The sequence below is a fragment of the Doryrhamphus excisus genome, linkage group LG3 (assembly GCF_037039965.1).
Source record: "Doryrhamphus excisus strain RoL-2023G ecotype Guam linkage group LG3, RoL_Dexc_Guam_v1.1, whole genome shotgun sequence".
NCBI lineage: Eukaryota > Metazoa > Chordata > Actinopteri > Syngnathiformes > Syngnathidae > Doryrhamphus > Doryrhamphus excisus.
In genome coordinates, this window is record NC_136359.1 from 24,365,651 (window position 1) to 24,382,348 (window position 16,698).

The 16,698-nt window shown below is 37.2% G+C and overlaps 1 protein-coding gene across 1 annotated transcript in view; it reads right to left on the reverse strand.

Annotated features, from left to right (window-relative positions):
* Nucleotides 1-16,698, reverse strand: part of loxl2b (lysyl oxidase-like 2b) — a 30,528-nt gene that overhangs the window by 6,514 nt on the left and 7,316 nt on the right. Inside the window, exons 4-8 of the mRNA XM_078789212.1 lie at nt 7,022-7,233; nt 4,159-4,375; nt 2,731-2,914; nt 375-526; nt 20-187 (exon numbers count right to left, since the gene is read on the reverse strand). Coding sequence (XP_078645338.1) covers nt 20-187; nt 375-526; nt 2,731-2,914; nt 4,159-4,375; nt 7,022-7,233 — 933 coding nt within the window. The remainder of the gene's footprint in view (nt 1-19; nt 188-374; nt 527-2,730; nt 2,915-4,158; nt 4,376-7,021; nt 7,234-16,698) is intronic.

Sequence of the window (16,698 nt, forward strand, 5' to 3'; positions counted from 1 at the left end):
TGGGCTCCATTCCCCATACCTGGAAAGCATTGCTGGCAAAGCCCAGGCCCAGCTGTCTGCAGACCACCATGGCCTCCATGGTTCCCCAGCCCTCGCCGCACACAGTCCCCCACACCAGAGTGCCGTTCTTCTCCACCAGCACTTCCACACGACCATCGAAGGGACTGCGACCTCCGCTCAAACGCAGCTACAGATATGACAACACGGGGCACACGTTTAAGGCTCATATTCATGGCGGTTTGGATATTTGAGTCAGACAGAAAGGAGTTGAATAGAATTACTAAAGATAAATCTAAGGTGACTAAAAGGATAGAATCATACTGTATGTACGTTTCTGTTTCAATTCATTACAAATTGTCAAATCTAAAGCTCACCCTTTCCTGGAAGCCCATAGCGGGGACGTTACATCTGACGGCTGCATCCTCCTCATGGCTGCAGCCCACAGACTCCTTGTTGAAGGAACACTCAGTGATGGACTTCTCGAATCCAGAACACTCCACTTCATTCATATGCACGGGGCCCATACCTTCGAAAACACGAGACCGACTCCATGAAAGTGGCACTTTCACACCATCACATGGAAGTGGTTGGACTGGGTCAGAGACGTCAGTGGATACTTGCAATTTTGTAATTCAGCATTCACGACCCTTTCTAAAATATATTTTGTAATTAAAAAATTTTGTATTCACCGATTTTAGGTAAAAAAATTATTTTACTATTTTTTTCTAAAAAAAAAAACATAAAAAAAATCATAAAAAATTGTTACTGGAATTAAAAGAGATAAGTAGTGTGGATTATGTAGATGCAGCTTCTCTAGTCTGCCAGGCTCTAGCGCTACCTTAACGACCGACCAAAGGCTCCGACGTGACTACGATTCCATCTGTTCTATTGATCATCTAACGTTATCATTCATTAATGTTGAGTACCAATACATTTCATACTTACATTATTTATTATAACTCATCCGGTTAGAGCAAGGGGGTTGCCTGGGGGTATTTGCCCACAGCATATTGGCCCACAGCACATTCTCAAAAGATAATTTAACAAAAAAAACTAAAAGAAAAAACAGAAAACAAAAAAATCAGTCGTAATTTTCCAAGAATAAAATAAAAAAGAGAAAAAAGTCATTTTATAGTATAAAGATTAAATATTGAAAAATGACATTTTCTTGAAAGTCGTAAAACAAACAAAGAAAGGAAAATAACGCTGCAAAAAGAATTATAATGTTTTGAGAATAAAGGAAAAATATTATGGCAATAAAGTCATGATTCTGAGAAGAACATTTACAAGAAGAAAGTTGAAATATTTGGAAAATATAAAAAAAAACAGAAATAAAACAAACAGCTGTAATTTTATGAGAATAAAATGAAAATATTAAAAAAAAAATATTTAATTAACAAAGGACAAAAACAAACCCGTCAAGCTCCACAACAATAATAATGATAATAATAGCATTCACAAAAATATGAAAAAAATATATGTAAACATATATGAATATAAATATATAAATATATGAAAAAAACAAAAAAAATCATTAGTTTATATATCAAAGTCATACAATTTTACTTCAACAAAAAAGGTTTCAATTTTATGTGAATAATCTTGTATAATATTGTGAGGAAATATTAACATTTATGAGGAAAAATGTCATTTTAAAAGTCAAAATATTACAAAAAAAAAACAAAACAAGATAAAGTAGCAATTTGGGGAAAATTAGGTTGGGTGTAAAAGTTATACAATTATGGGAGTAATGTCTTCATATTAATTCATTAAGGAAGTTTAAAATAAAAACAGCAAAAATGCAATAAAAAAGAAAAAGAAGAAAAAGTTCATACTAATAATACGCTTTTTTTTTTAATCACAAAACTGAGATGCAGTTTTTTTGTGAAATCCAAATAGCGTGTTAGCATATCTTCATGTGTTGCTTTTTAAAATATCACAGTGGCCCATGCATCCTTTCATTTTTCAGTATGGGGTTTGGACATCCCTGCATTAGACTATGTTTTGGTTAGAGTTTTGGAACGTCTTAATGACGTTAACCAAGGTTTGGAGGAGAAGGGAGAGTGAGTCTAAAATATATGGGCGTTTCAGTTACTGTACTTGTGTTTTTTTCCACCATTCGCTGGTGGTCCCTGAATGTAACCTCAACAGAAACAGAAAAGTACTTTTCCTTTCTATATTACAGTATATTACAGATCGGCTCAGTACGCACACGCCTGCTGAGTGAGCGATTTCAGACGGGGATCAGGAGCACAGTTCGGTTTTTCCAGAGGCCAACCGCCCTGTTGTAAAACCTGAAGCAAAGACTATGTAAAACTATTCATGCAGTCAGTCGTAAAAACCGCATTGCAGTTTGGAAAGGAAGTCCATCCAGTGTAGGCCATAATTACAGAACTGGTTACTTGCTGCCTGTGTTTTTTTTTCCACCTACTGGTTTGTGAGGTCACCAGATTATATATGTCATAGAGTACACGCTCCCACATCTATTGAAAAAGAGAGGCGTAATCCCAATCCCAATGATGCATAGTGATTATACTGCACTTTACAGTCAAATCCAACGTCTTTTGGACCTAGAAATAAATATTATAAAAGAGAATCCGACGCTGTGTGACTTTGTGAGGAAGTGAATGAAAAATGGCGAATACGTATGTGGGAATCCACACTCATATACGGCGGCATTCCAGTATGATTTTCCAATTTAGTGCATTTAAGTGACATCACGTGATTTACCTTGTCCGAGGCGACCCCCAGACAGCGCTTCCTTGGCTGTGCCGAAGCCCAGCTCACGGCACACCACGGTGGCCGACAGCAGGTTCCAGTTGTCATCGCAAATGGTGCCCCACTCTCCGTTTTTCAACACTTCTACGCGGCCCTCGCCTACGATGGCCCCGCCACGTAGACGCACCAATGGTTGCTGGAGCGGACCAAAAAGAATTTCGGGAAAAACGGCAAAATACAAACAGTTTATAAAGTAGAACGGACTGTGTGCCGGGACTATTGAGCTCCCAATAACTGTTTAGGAAATCTTAAGTGTTTTATTTTAAAAGTACATGAATGTGAAGCACAGTTTACACGGATTTACCCAAACATCCGAATTTGTGAAATGTAAACTGTTGAAACTGGTGAAACTGGTCTACTGTCCACTCCTGTCTCATCGACCACATGTTGCCACAGTCCCAACATTTCTACTCTCCATTCTCACCTTGGTTGAACGCTAGTAGTTGACATTCGGTTACATTTGTGCTTATTTGTATTTGGATTCCTCTGTTCTTATACGCTATTGTAACAATGGAAGTATAGTAATCCATCGTTTGCCGCCGTTAATCGGTTCTAGACCCAACCCAAGCAAAGCTTATTAAATCCTACCCCTCCATCTGGTAGTTTTACAATCAGTAACTGTTACATTTGTTCACTTCCTGCTTTCTTTAATTTAATTTAATTTAATTTAATTTAATTTAATTTAATTTAATTTAATTTAATTTTATTTAATTTTATTTAATTTTATTTAATTTTATTTAATTTTATTTAATTTTATTTAATCTTATTTAATTTTATTTTATTTATTCATTCATTCATTCATATTCTACCGCTTTTTCCTCACAAGGGTCACCGGGGTGCTGGAGCCTATCCCAGCTGTCTTCGGGCGAGAGGCGTGGTACACCCTGGACTGGTGGCCAGCCAATCACAGGGCACATATAGACAAACAACCATTCACACTCACATTCATACCTATGGACAATTTGGAGTGGCCAATTAACCTAGCATGTTTTTGGAATGTGGGAGGAAACCGGAGTACCCGGAGAAAACCCACGCATGCACGGGGAGAACATGCAAACTCCACACAGAGATGGCCGAGGGTGGAATTGAACCCAGGTCAGGGTAGTATTATTTTTTAATTTGTATAATTGAATTAAATTGAATTAAATTGAATTAAATTAAATTAAATTAAATTAAATTAAATTAAATTAAATTAAATTAAATTAAATTAAATTAAATTAAATTAAATTAAATTAAATTAAATTTCATGAATGTGTCTTTTAAATGCTTTATGCCTTGTTAAATAATGGCCACAAAGCTTACGAAACATGAGCCTCCCATCCAGCGAACAAAGTCGACAGCATCAAACGTGAATGCTGAATGCGTCCGGTGAGAACGTACCTCTTGTCTGAAGGCCTTCTTGAATCCAACTGCAGCCGATGGAGCAAAGGCTCTGCCAGGGACGCAGCTCACCACCACCGGCAACCTGCCCTCGCAGGTCCCATTGGACTTCAGGGATTCAACCTGTCCCAGTTTGCAGCTGGACAAATGGGCCTCTGTGCCAGTGCAGTTTACAGAGTACTCCCAGTATGTGGGCTTTCTCCTGCGAGCAAACATCCTGCACAGATGGAGAGATCAATGAAAAATGATATTATCGTAACTCAGGCTAAAGGAATAAACCATTACTACTTTGGAGCATTTATTCCTTTCATTCATCATTTATATGCGTTTGGAATTTATTTTCTGCATGTAAAAGTAAAATTATAAATCTTCAAATTGTGCAGTTTCTCTGTATTTTTCAAATGTCCATGTCATGTCGTGGTGCTGGAGCCTATCCCAGCTGCCTTCGGGCGAGAGGCGGGGTACACCCACCACTGGTGGCCAGCCAATCACAGGGCACATATAGACAAACAACCATTCACACTCACATTCATACCTATGGACAATTTGGAGTGGCTAATTAACCTAGCATGTTTTTGGAATGTGGGAGGAGTACCCGGAGAAAACCCACGCATGCACGGGGAGAACATGCAAACTCCACACAGAGATGGCCGAGGGTGGAATTGAACCCTGGTCTCTGAGCTGCGAGGCCTGCGTGCTAACCACTTGAGACACTGTGCAGCCCTATGCAGAAAACAATAATGCCAAATTATAGATGGGGAATTAATTGGATAAATTAACATTGAACATGATGATTAATTTAGGTCTGTGCGCTAACTAACCGCCGTGCCGCCCCAGAATAATACATATCATCACAAAATATTTGTGTTTAGAATTTATGAATTAATATAAATTTGGGAAAACAGTAGGCTGCACGGATGACACCTAGAAATTTGTTTTCATGCAACCTGTCAATGTTGACTTTGCCTGTTTCTATTTATTTTGAGTGTCTTCTCTGTAATTGTCAAATGTCATCGTTTGGTTTTTGTTGAAATTGAGTGAGTCTGTTTTTTTTAAATTGCTTGTTTCCACTGTGGAAGTCTTTTGTGGCCTTTCAGATGTCGTTAATATACAAGATAAACACTTTGGAGTAGACCATAAACTATATCCAAACATGATGATGCATATCTCAGCTTCAATAATTGCATCAGCGCTGACAAAATCCAGACGCATTCAGATTGTAAGAGAACATCACAGCCCGTTTTAAATGACCGCCTCGAAAGACACCACACATTTCTTGAGGAGTCAAAGTGGGAGCGGAGCATTGATGACACGTCGATGGAAAGTTTGATTCGTCGCCATGCCGTGCTGAAGCAAAGGAACATTTCAGCCTCTGCAAACACAAAATTGCTAACTTGTGTGCAGAATTTTATAGACTATGATTAACTACGATTAATCATATGAATGCAATACGTTAAACATTGGTAGACACCTAACAATATTAGCTTGAAAAACATTTGAATAAAATAATTACAGTTTTACATGCAATACAATTTCCTGATCATGTGGCCAACATGCTAACCACTCGTCCACCGTGCAGTTGATTCTTATGAAACAATTGAAGCAGGTTCTGTCCAAAATAACTACTGTTTAATTGAAATATGTAGTAATTTCATTCTAAGTAACTATTTATACCATATTTAAGTTGATTTTAATTTTGTGGTTCTGTAATGATGTCTGATAGCTGAAAATATTTCATTAAAATGAAATACATATTTGATTGGCTGCCGACCAGTCCAGGGTGTAACCCCGCCTCTCGCCCGAAGACAGCTGGGATAGGCTCCAGCACCCCCCGCGACCCTCGTGCGGAAAATTGAATGAATGAATGAAATCCATATTTCACAACTGATGTGTGTGAATATCTTGTTTTTGGATGACGGAGAAAATTAAAACACATGGATGAAACAAGAGGATATATGAATTTTTTTAATTAAAAAAATGATTGCTTGAATACCAAAATTGTTGTCGACCCCAAATTTTTGTATGATTCGCTTTCCAACCCAATTTTTTGCCAACATTTTGCCTTAGTTCTTGTACACAATCACGGTCATCCTACAATAAGGAGAGAAAAAAATATTACATAGTTATAAAAATATAAAAAATATTATAAAAATATAAATATTATATAGTTATAATATAAATATAGTTATATTTTACCCTTGTGTACGTTGAAATCTCCAGGTCATCTGACACCTCGAAATTTAATTTCATGCAACCTTGATGTTAAATTAATCATCATTTTCAATGTTAATTTATCTAATTAATTCCCCATCTATAATTTGGCATTATTGTTTTCTGCACAGTGTCTCAAGTGGTTAGCACGCAGGCCTCACAGCAAGGAGACCAGGGTTCAATTCCACCCTCGGACATCTCTGTGTGGAGTTTGCATGTTCTCCCCGTGCATGCGTGGGTTTTCTCCGGGTACTCCGGTTTCCTCCCACATTCCAAAAAACATGCTAGGTTAATTAGCGACTCCAAATTGTCCATAGGTATGAATGTGAGTGTGAATGGTTGTTTGTCTATATGTGCCCTGTGATTGGCTGGCTCGCCCGAAGACAGCTGGGATAGGCTCCAGCACATGATTGAGTGAATGAATTAATGAATGTTTTCTGCATGTAAAGCTATAATTATTGTCTATAAAATATATATTTTTTATTGGATTTATATTATTTCCTATGGGCAGAATTGCTTGCATGTTTCAGTTTTCATCTAACCTTTGTTGTTTTTGTTGTCGCATTGTTGTCTTGTTAAAACATGCGGTCTTCCTCCATCATCTATTTTAAAACCATGCACCAGACAAAGTAGTGAGCATAGAAATACCTACTTGTAGACTCTGGTATTGAACTTCCTCTCCCAAGGGAAGCCAAACATGCCGCAGATGACTCTGCTGTTAAATTGGCTCCACTCTGTATTACAGATCTGCTTCCATTTACCGCCATCCTTCACCTCCACGTAGCCCTCTGTCACAGGGATCCGTTTGCGTAGCGATGACAAAATGGCTCGAATGCGCACATCCTCAACTTGGATATCGAGGTTCTGCAGGGAATACAATGAATGACCGAGAGGAAAGAAAAACAACTCATTTATATGATGCTTATTTCACATTTACCCTCTTGTGTTACAAAACGCAATCAAACATCCTATGACCACTTGCACTTTGGCAACTGTTCATTCAAACTTTTTGGCCTTTAAAAACTCAGACATGGAATAACATCCCAGTAAAATTATTAAAACGTATACTGACGTGTCAATAAATACAAATTAAAAAAAAAAACACACAAAAAAGTGTGTGAACCCATTGGGTTGCAAAGCAAACTTCCTTTACAAGCTACAGGATCTGTACTACCTTATTTATTTAAAATAAATAATCAATAAATGTGATTGTTGTGTAAAAATATTCCAATACAAAACTGAGTGCTACACTTATTTTCAAATATTGGTGAATTTTTTTATGATTCTCTCCATACAGAAAAATAACGGGACAAAATGTAAACCCCTTTTCCAACAACTTTTCAGGAGCTTCTATTAGCATGATGTTTTTGACCTTGATAAATACTACAGTAATAACTACAGTATGTGGTTTGTGTTTCCACCGCTCATCAAAGTTAAAGATAACAGTATTTTCACATAATATTATTTGTCAAACTGAGCAAAAGAAAAAAAAAAGCTACAGGATGTGGACTCACAACAAACTCTGCGCTAGATATTCAGCAGGATTTTATGGAAGAACAAATTAGCAGATGGACCGCAACGAGGGGCTCCACACAAGAACACGTTCATAAAAATGGGAAGAAACTGAAAAAAATGTTGCAGATCATCCCCAATCTTTGTGTGCAGCATGAGACCACATGTTTTTTCTCTGTTCTGTGTGTTCTAAAGAGAGAAAAAACAGTTAGCATAAGGGAGCTAACAATGCACATCATGGGACCAGCATTGGGCATCGAGCATCCAGCACTGATTGGATCCGGTTCTGATGGAATGTGCGCGACGGAGTTCACTAGTTTGGCTGAAATTGTGCAAAAAAAAAAAAAAAAAAAAAGAGCATTGGGAAAACACGCTACACCGGATGTTTCACCCCGTTTTTGACGAGCTATGTCAGACTTCTTTCAAACAATCGGGTAAGCAAAACATTATAGCAGCATTTTATACTGTCAATACGGTGGACAATTGGAATATTCTGTGTATTTTACCTGATGTCAATGCTAGCTTTAGCCAGCAAGTTGACCAGACCCCGCAACAAACGTTACTCCATCCACCTTACTTGTTTACAATGGTGAAGTTAGTTTTTCACATTGGGCGTCGCTGGTAATTTTCACGTTTTCACAGTTGGATATACGGCTCCTTAGCAACAGTGGTATCGCTGTTGCTAAGGAGCATATGTCTCTCATCGATATTTGGACCGATACGCCCACCATTATTTGTCCTGTTACTTCTAAGTAGTACTGTGGACGCTGTGTCATTACACCAGAAAAATAGTTTGTGTTAGCTGCAACAATAGCAATGTCACTGTAGCTTGGTTTATACGCAAGCCAAATAAAAATAGATGTGAAATAGATGTGCCCCATTAAGTGCATTGTTAGCATAATTTCCCTCAACCATCCATCTATTTATCCATCTTCTTATCTTATCTGAGGTCAGGTCGAGGGGGCAACAGCCTTAGCAATGAAGCCAAGAGATTGCATCAAAACATAGATAAACCGAACAGGACCTCCAACACAGATCATATCTACAGAGTCTATTGCTCATGGGTTACAGGGTCAGGAATAAAATGACCTTACAGCAAACCATCCCACTTTTGACATTTGACAGTGAAGGCTAAGGAGTAAATTATCTTTTAGTTTGAAAAACAAAATTCTGACTATAACTATAATAAAAACACTAAAGAGCACACAGATAGAAAGTTCCTGCACATTAATTTTAAAGTCAAACAAAAAAGCAACTGAACTATGATTTTGCAAGATTTTAACCTTTCGCTGTTGCCCATAGATCACGGCTACATTCTTCTGCTACATGAAAGAGAAAACGTATATGAAGATACATCGGGTTTTGCTCAACATGTGAGCAGTACAGAATGTCCATTAAAGGCATCCATGACGGCAGAAAAATGCAAGGATTGGACTCTACTCTTTAAAATGTGAGCCATTACAGTGGAACCATGCACATTTGCGATTCGTCATTGTTACGGATTTTTGGTCAAATTATTATATAATATGGCATTTTTTTCGCAGAAAACACATCTCATTCACCCTGAGTCAGTAATAATTTATAATGGACCCTACACTTTGTCTCTAGTCCAGGGGTCTCAAACACGCGGCCCGTGGGCCAAATGTGGCCCGCAGGACACTAGTTTGAGGCCCCCGCCTTGATATGAAAGTTTAATGTTAGTGCGGCCCCGCGCAAGTTTGATATGGATGCTGTATGGTATCATGTACCCAGAAAAAATTATTACGTTTGATTCATGTTCATGTTAAAGGTTAAATAACTGTTAACAGTTATCCTCCCTATCCGTGTGGAAGTGGTAAGTTTTTGGCTATTTAAGTTGAAAGGAAATAACTTGAAGGCTACCGTTTAGGTCGCTAGCTCTCTAGTTTGCGAGTTAGCATGTGTCTCAGGACCCTGCAGTTGCGCAATATGTTGTAAATAAAAAAAAAGTATAAATGTGACTAAATGTGACTTTTGTCATGTCTACAGGGCTCTAATAATGCTTTGTTCATTTTAATCTGAAAAAAATAATTTGTCTACCCACCAACTATATGTGGTTTCTTAAGTTTTTATTATTTGCCCTTTTATTATTATTATTATTATATTTATTTATTAATGATTGATTGATTTTCTTTATTCTTGATTTGTTTATTTATTTTCATCTTATTTTGTGCAGAAAAAAAAGAAGATATTTGAGAACAGTGGAATGTTTTATCAGAGCTTTTATGGTAGAAAATCGGAACCAAAGCACTGAAAAAGTTTGTATATTTTTCTGTTTTTAATATATTTTTCTGTGGCTGGCGGCACACAGGAAGTGACTTCAGGGGTCCAGAGTTTTATCCTGGTGTTGGTCTACGATAAAAGCCTGTTCTGGTGCTTGTGTGTCTCACCAAACATTACAGTAACTTTACTGATATCTAGTGTATAATATGTCATATCATCTTTGAATGTGTCTTCTGAATGCCCCATATGTGTAGTTTTCATCATTTATCAATTTTATACTTAAATATGTTCAATTTAAGCAAAAAATACATATAATTACCTTGAATATAAAAGGCCCAGGGTTGCACTTTAGACACCCCTGCCCAGTTCCCCTAACAAGATGGGATAGTTTCCCAGTTTGATATTTGGAAGTTATGAATATGATAACAATGCTAGGAGATAGAGAAACACAAATCATGAGTATACTAGTCTGCTATTTCCTATTTTCAGGCTCAAGAATATAGCGCAGAGAATCTAACGCAGTGTAAAGAGAGTATGCGGTGATGGCGGCCTTGTGCCTGGATTCAGTAAACACATCATACGTAACTCTGTGCCAGACATTTGCTTGCGTAACGGACACCCTTGCTTAACATTCAAGTGAAAATGACAAAACAAAGGGAACTCAACCACAGCCTCAGAGGTAAACAATATCACTGCCAAACACCACGTTGTCTGCAAATAAGGCAACTTATAGAAAAGTACGGAAAAACCAACAACTATTATGAACTTTGCACTTACCCTTTAGGTAGCCAGTGTGTAAACATTCCATTTCCCTTCATCTATTTCATAAATCTTAATTTCTTTCCTATCTACGTAGATACCAAATGCTTCTCACGTGGACTTGCACTTAAAAAAGAGCAATTTAACTGTTGAAACAACAGATTACAAACATGTGTGTCTTGTTCCAGCCCTCTCCGGGGAGCCATGCCTTTCCTGTTTCTTGCTTTGGGGGGAAACTAGCGCAGATGGAAAAGCCATTGAGAGCCGACATATACAGCATGAAGGGGCCCCCCCGATCTTTTGCAACACAAGGTAGCTGTGCGTGTTTTGAATTGTACAAAGATTTTAATAACTCAGTCATGTCATCTGTAGACTCTTATGTAACGCACTGCAGCTAGCTTGAAAACGGCGTAAGATGTCAAAGCAAATGCGACTGTCACTGGGGAGTAAACACACCATTAACGGCAAAGGGTTAACATGTTTAATGAGATTAATCTGTTTTCAAATGAATTAATTATGATTAATCACCATATCGGGTTCAGATAGCCACAAACTGGGCTGAAACCCAGGACCTTCGGAATGAGTCAAGATTGCTAAGTGCAGAACTAAAAGTTCAGAGTCCAGACGGTCAACGTGAAACTCAGCTCTTAAGACTTAGAGCAGGGGTCTCAAACTCAATTTACTTGGGGGTCACTGGAGCTCGGGTCTGGGCAAGGCTGGGCGGCATCAGGTTTTCCAAAAAAAAAAAAACGCATTTATTAAAAACTGAAAAATATACAAATTTTTAAAATATTTTTTAAATATCTTACTTTTTATTTTTCTGCACAAAATAAGATGAAAAATAAACAAATCATTAAAAAAAGGTTAAATAACTGTTAAAGGTTAAATAACTGTTAATAGTTATCCTCCCTATCCGTGTGGAAGTGGTAAGTTTTTGGCTATTTAAGTTGAAAGGAAATAACTTGAAGGCTACCGTTTAGGTCGCTAGCTCTCTAGTTTGCGAGTTAGCATGTGTCTCAAGACCCTGCAGTTGCGCAATATGTTGTAAATAAAAAGAGTATAAATGTGACTATAGTCGTGTTTTGTCATGTCTACAGGGCTCTAATAATGCTTTGTTCATTTTAATCTGAAAAAAAATAATTTGTCTACCCACCAACTATATGTGGTTTCTTAAGTTTTTATTATTTGCAGTTTTATTATTATTATATTTATTTATTACTGATTGATTGATTTTTTTTATTCTTGATTTGTTTATTTATTTTTCATCTTATTTTGTGTAGAAAAATAAAAAGTAAGATATTTGAGAACAGTGGAATGTTTTATCAGAGCTTTTATTGTAGAAAATTGGAACCAAAGCGAAGTTTTTTAAATTTTTCTGTTTTTAATAAATGCGTTTTTTTTTTTTTTTTTGGAAAACCTGATGTGGCCCAGTCTCACCCAGACCCTAGCTCCAGTGGCCCCCAAGTAAATTGAGTTTGAGACCCCTGGCTTAGACCAAGCATGCGGCCAACAATAGTGGTTAGCGGATCGATCCAAATAGCCATAATATCGATCCCAACATTGGTAACAATATTGATATAATACCAATGTAAAAAGATAGATACTTAGGCTTCAGTTGGTTTCCTCTCCAACTGCAGCGGCTACATTCAAGATGCTACTTGGCTGTGTGTCTTTGCTGTCTGTTCCAAAGCAGAGAAGGTTCCCTTTGCTGCCTCTTGATTTACCATCACGTGCCTCAGCAGGCAACCAAACACCGCCCATCATTACTAACCAGGCCGGCAGGCAGGCAGGCAAGTTCAGACATACCACGGAGACAGCAGGAGTTCTAAACTCTGCTCATATTTTTTCCAAAATTTTAACTGATTAATAATCTAAAAGGAAAATGCAAAAAAAAAAAAAAAACATTAGAAAGGTGAAATTCATCCTGATTTAGATTGATTGAGCTTGATTAAGCATCCACCTTAATTTTTTATCATCTGTATCGGTGATCACTGTTTTGTGGTTAATTGTGGTCTATTATTTGTATTATTATTATTATATTACAGGTCTCAAGTTTAAACAAATATTTATTATTAGTAATGTCAACACTGAACACAGCTTTCTTAAACACACATTGAAACGGCATTATCAACTTTAAAAGGAATAAATATTCAGCCATGTGCAAAACATTTCTGTCTAACATTGATGTGATGACGCAGTGAGATCCTTATAGAGCTATAAGGAATCCAACTTCACAAAAATTCACTTATCACAGTTGTGTCTGGGACCAGTTAGCCATGATGCAGGAGGGATTAGTAGTGTACAGATCGGCAATGCCTAAATTAGTTTATGTGAAGGGAAAAATTTCTGCTGGCTTAAAAAGAGACAAGTTTTTGCGAATAATGAGCGGTACAATTTAATAAAACTTGCATGCAAGAAGACAAATCAATGCAACCTGAACATATGACTTGTAGAGAAAATGTCTGACTATTCATGCTAAAATGTAAGTAGGAATGTAGGAAACAACATATATGAGAGGGGAGAGGTGATCTCCTCCTGTGAGGGAAAGAGATGGTGAAGGTCAGACTCACATGCCCAGACACCCTAGTTATTTGAATCGGGTGATAAGCATGTGGAGGACTTGTTTTGGAGGACTCTAACCTCGAGCAGATAATCATAGCAAATCAGTGTGACATTTATGTGTACAATTATAACTAATATTAGTAAAATCAAAAGGAATAGTGGACACAAAACATGTTACAAAATGTACAAAACACATTTTCCTAACACTATAAATGTAAAAACAAAATGATGCCCATTCTGGTGATTAAACGCAACAATAACAACATTAATTAATAACGGATTGTATTAACGGCTTCCAGTGATTTATTTTAAACGGCCATGATGCACGTTTGCTTTTTGTTCAGGTTCTGACAAAAACTTTGCAGGTATGGAACATGAACAAGAAAATGGGTTTTGGGGATTCACAGGACCGTCGCATTTGAGTCTTTTATTTTCTAACACTGCAGCTTTTCTCATCTTCCCCCTCGTCTCTCCCACACACAAACACACACACACTCATAAGTGGATTGTATGGAGTCACCTCATGCTGAGTATAGAAGTCACATTTTCCTATCTTGGGTAATTTTCCCCTCCTGCAGACGGATATTCAAATCTTCCATTTTCACGTGTCCTGGTTGAGACATAAATGACTTTGTCAGCTGTTCATCGTTGCTTTGTCATACGTGATGGATAACTGATTGTGTTATTTGCTTAAAATTACTACAACACATTATTGCTAGTGTAAATATAGTGTATATTCTGGGGATGCAACTTATACAACAATGCAAAAATACACTCACACTTATTTGGTCTTGGTGGAGGTAAGCATTGTTTATGCACAACAAGCACAGGCATTGACAAAAATAGATGAATATTACAACATGTCATAGCAAAATATGGCAAACCTGACAACATGGCTCTGGATAGTACTGCCAGCTCTGTTTATATATTGTTTTATCGTTATTGACCGTATAAAAAGACACATTTCCACTTAGTCATTCTTTCTGTGTTGCACTTCACAGTTTTGGGAAACATCTGTTTCCACTTTGGGAAAATGTGCTTTTTAATACATTTCAAAAAGGTCAGACATCACACTGGGACTCAGCAGTCACTGTTACCTTAGCATAGCGGGAATAGCGCTTCTCAATTATTTTCTGCTCCCCCCATTCCAAGAACCCTATTGAGGAACTGATAATAAGTATTTATTTATCTCGACGGTAGAGACCGAACTTCAAATTCAAGAATCAAATTGCATGCTGCGTATGACAAATTCTTACACGTTGGCAGGTCTGCACTAATACTGAAAGTTCACCCTCCCACCCCAAGGGGGCCTCACCCACTATTTCAGAAGCACTGCTTTAGAACATGTTAGTACTCATAATTAGTACTATCTAGATCAGGGGTGGGCAAACTTTTTGACTCGCTGTCTGTAAAATTGTCATGCAATCTGCTATTATTATTTATTATTTTATATTCATATTTAAATATTTTAAAAATAATAAAATATTATAATAATTACAATAAAATTAAAATAATAATTATTATATTATTATTATGTGAAATATGCAAATATAACAATAATTAAATAAATAAAAAATATATATAATTAATATAATAATTAGCATTAATATAATAATTATAATAATCATAATACTTCTAATAATAATTATAATAATCTAATAATCTAATAATAATCTAATATTAATAATAATAATAATTATTATTATTATGTGCTTGTGTCCCTTTTTTCAGGAGCACTTTGTAAACAACAGACCATGTCAAAAAACGAAATTGATAAAACCATCAAAAGGTTGGCTCAGGCCATGATGCCAGGTTGTATGTTGAGTTTAAATGAAATACTTTGGAAAGATTGGGCGGGCCGTATTCAAACACTTGGCGGGCCGGATGTGGCCCCCGGGCCGTAGTTTGCCCACCCCTGATCTAGATTAAAACCGGATCCTAATACAGTAAACCTCGGATATATCGAATTCAATTGTTCCCACTGGTTTTGTCTGATATAAGCAAAATCCGTTATATGCGTATACCGGAAAATGTCCGTTTTATGCATATATCGGATATATATCTGGTATATGCGTAAATCGGATTTATATCCGTTATAAAAAGGCACTTCCTTGACTATGTTTCCAATGTACCTGGACTGGGCAATGAAAAGAGACGTAAGGTAATGAGAATTTAACTTTATTGGACTCTGAGCATAACAAATTGTTAATTAAGCTATTGTTACGCCCGTCAGGCCTACATTATTTCCAATAGTGAGGTTAAGATCTCATTCACTGCTGTGCTAGTATTATTGACGTCACTCACTTTTATATTTGTCCTAAATCTGGACCCAGAAGAAAGACACGATGCGGCCATCCGATATATGCGAGGGAAATTGGAACGGGACTGGAGATTTTGTCCGAAATAGGCGAAATCCGTTATAAAAAAATCCGATATATGTAATGAATTTTTATTGGAAATGCATCGGTTCTTTTTTATCTGTCCGTTGTGAGCGAATTTCCGATATATCCGAGTTCGATATATCCGAGTTTTACTGTATTATAATCTCATAATGTTTTGCAAGAAAGTTAAAAACCCGTATGAACACAAATGGACATAATTAGAATCCAGTAAAGTATTTGTGACGCCTGTTCGAGGTTTTCCCACAAATAGCATGCAGTGACATGGCATGTGAGGTGATTTCTGCTGCTTGAGAGAGTTGTTGAAGGCCCTCTATTAGAAACATGTGTTCTCAAGCTGCATGCGCTCTGTTTTTGCTGGCAAACGTTACTCTACTGCAGAAGAGGTATGTCATGTACTGAAAGCTCAGCACAGGGAAAACTGTGGAATACTTTGCAGTCAAGACGCTGGACTGCTGTGTCGCAGTGGCATGTAACGTGTAAGACAATGTACATCTAATATTACTGATACATATAGACATAAAGATACTGCAACTAATGTGTTCCTCAGTATTGAATCCATGTAAACTGACCAATAATGCTTAAGTGACTCTGGGGTCTTCTCCCAGCTTTGTATGCTTTAACACCTCAGCTGAAAAGTCTACAGTACGGATTAGATGCCTGAGCCACTTCAACTTCTCCTCTACTTTGAGCTCCTCACAGATGACCAAGCTTCTCAGTCTGTCCATCCAACCTATGGAGGAAACTTATTTCAATCGCTTGTATCTTCGATCTTGTGTTTTTTTTTTTTAGTCAGGAGCCAAATCTTGTGTTGATGGATGAGGGTAGTAATGTAGAGAGGTTTGCCTTCTGGCCC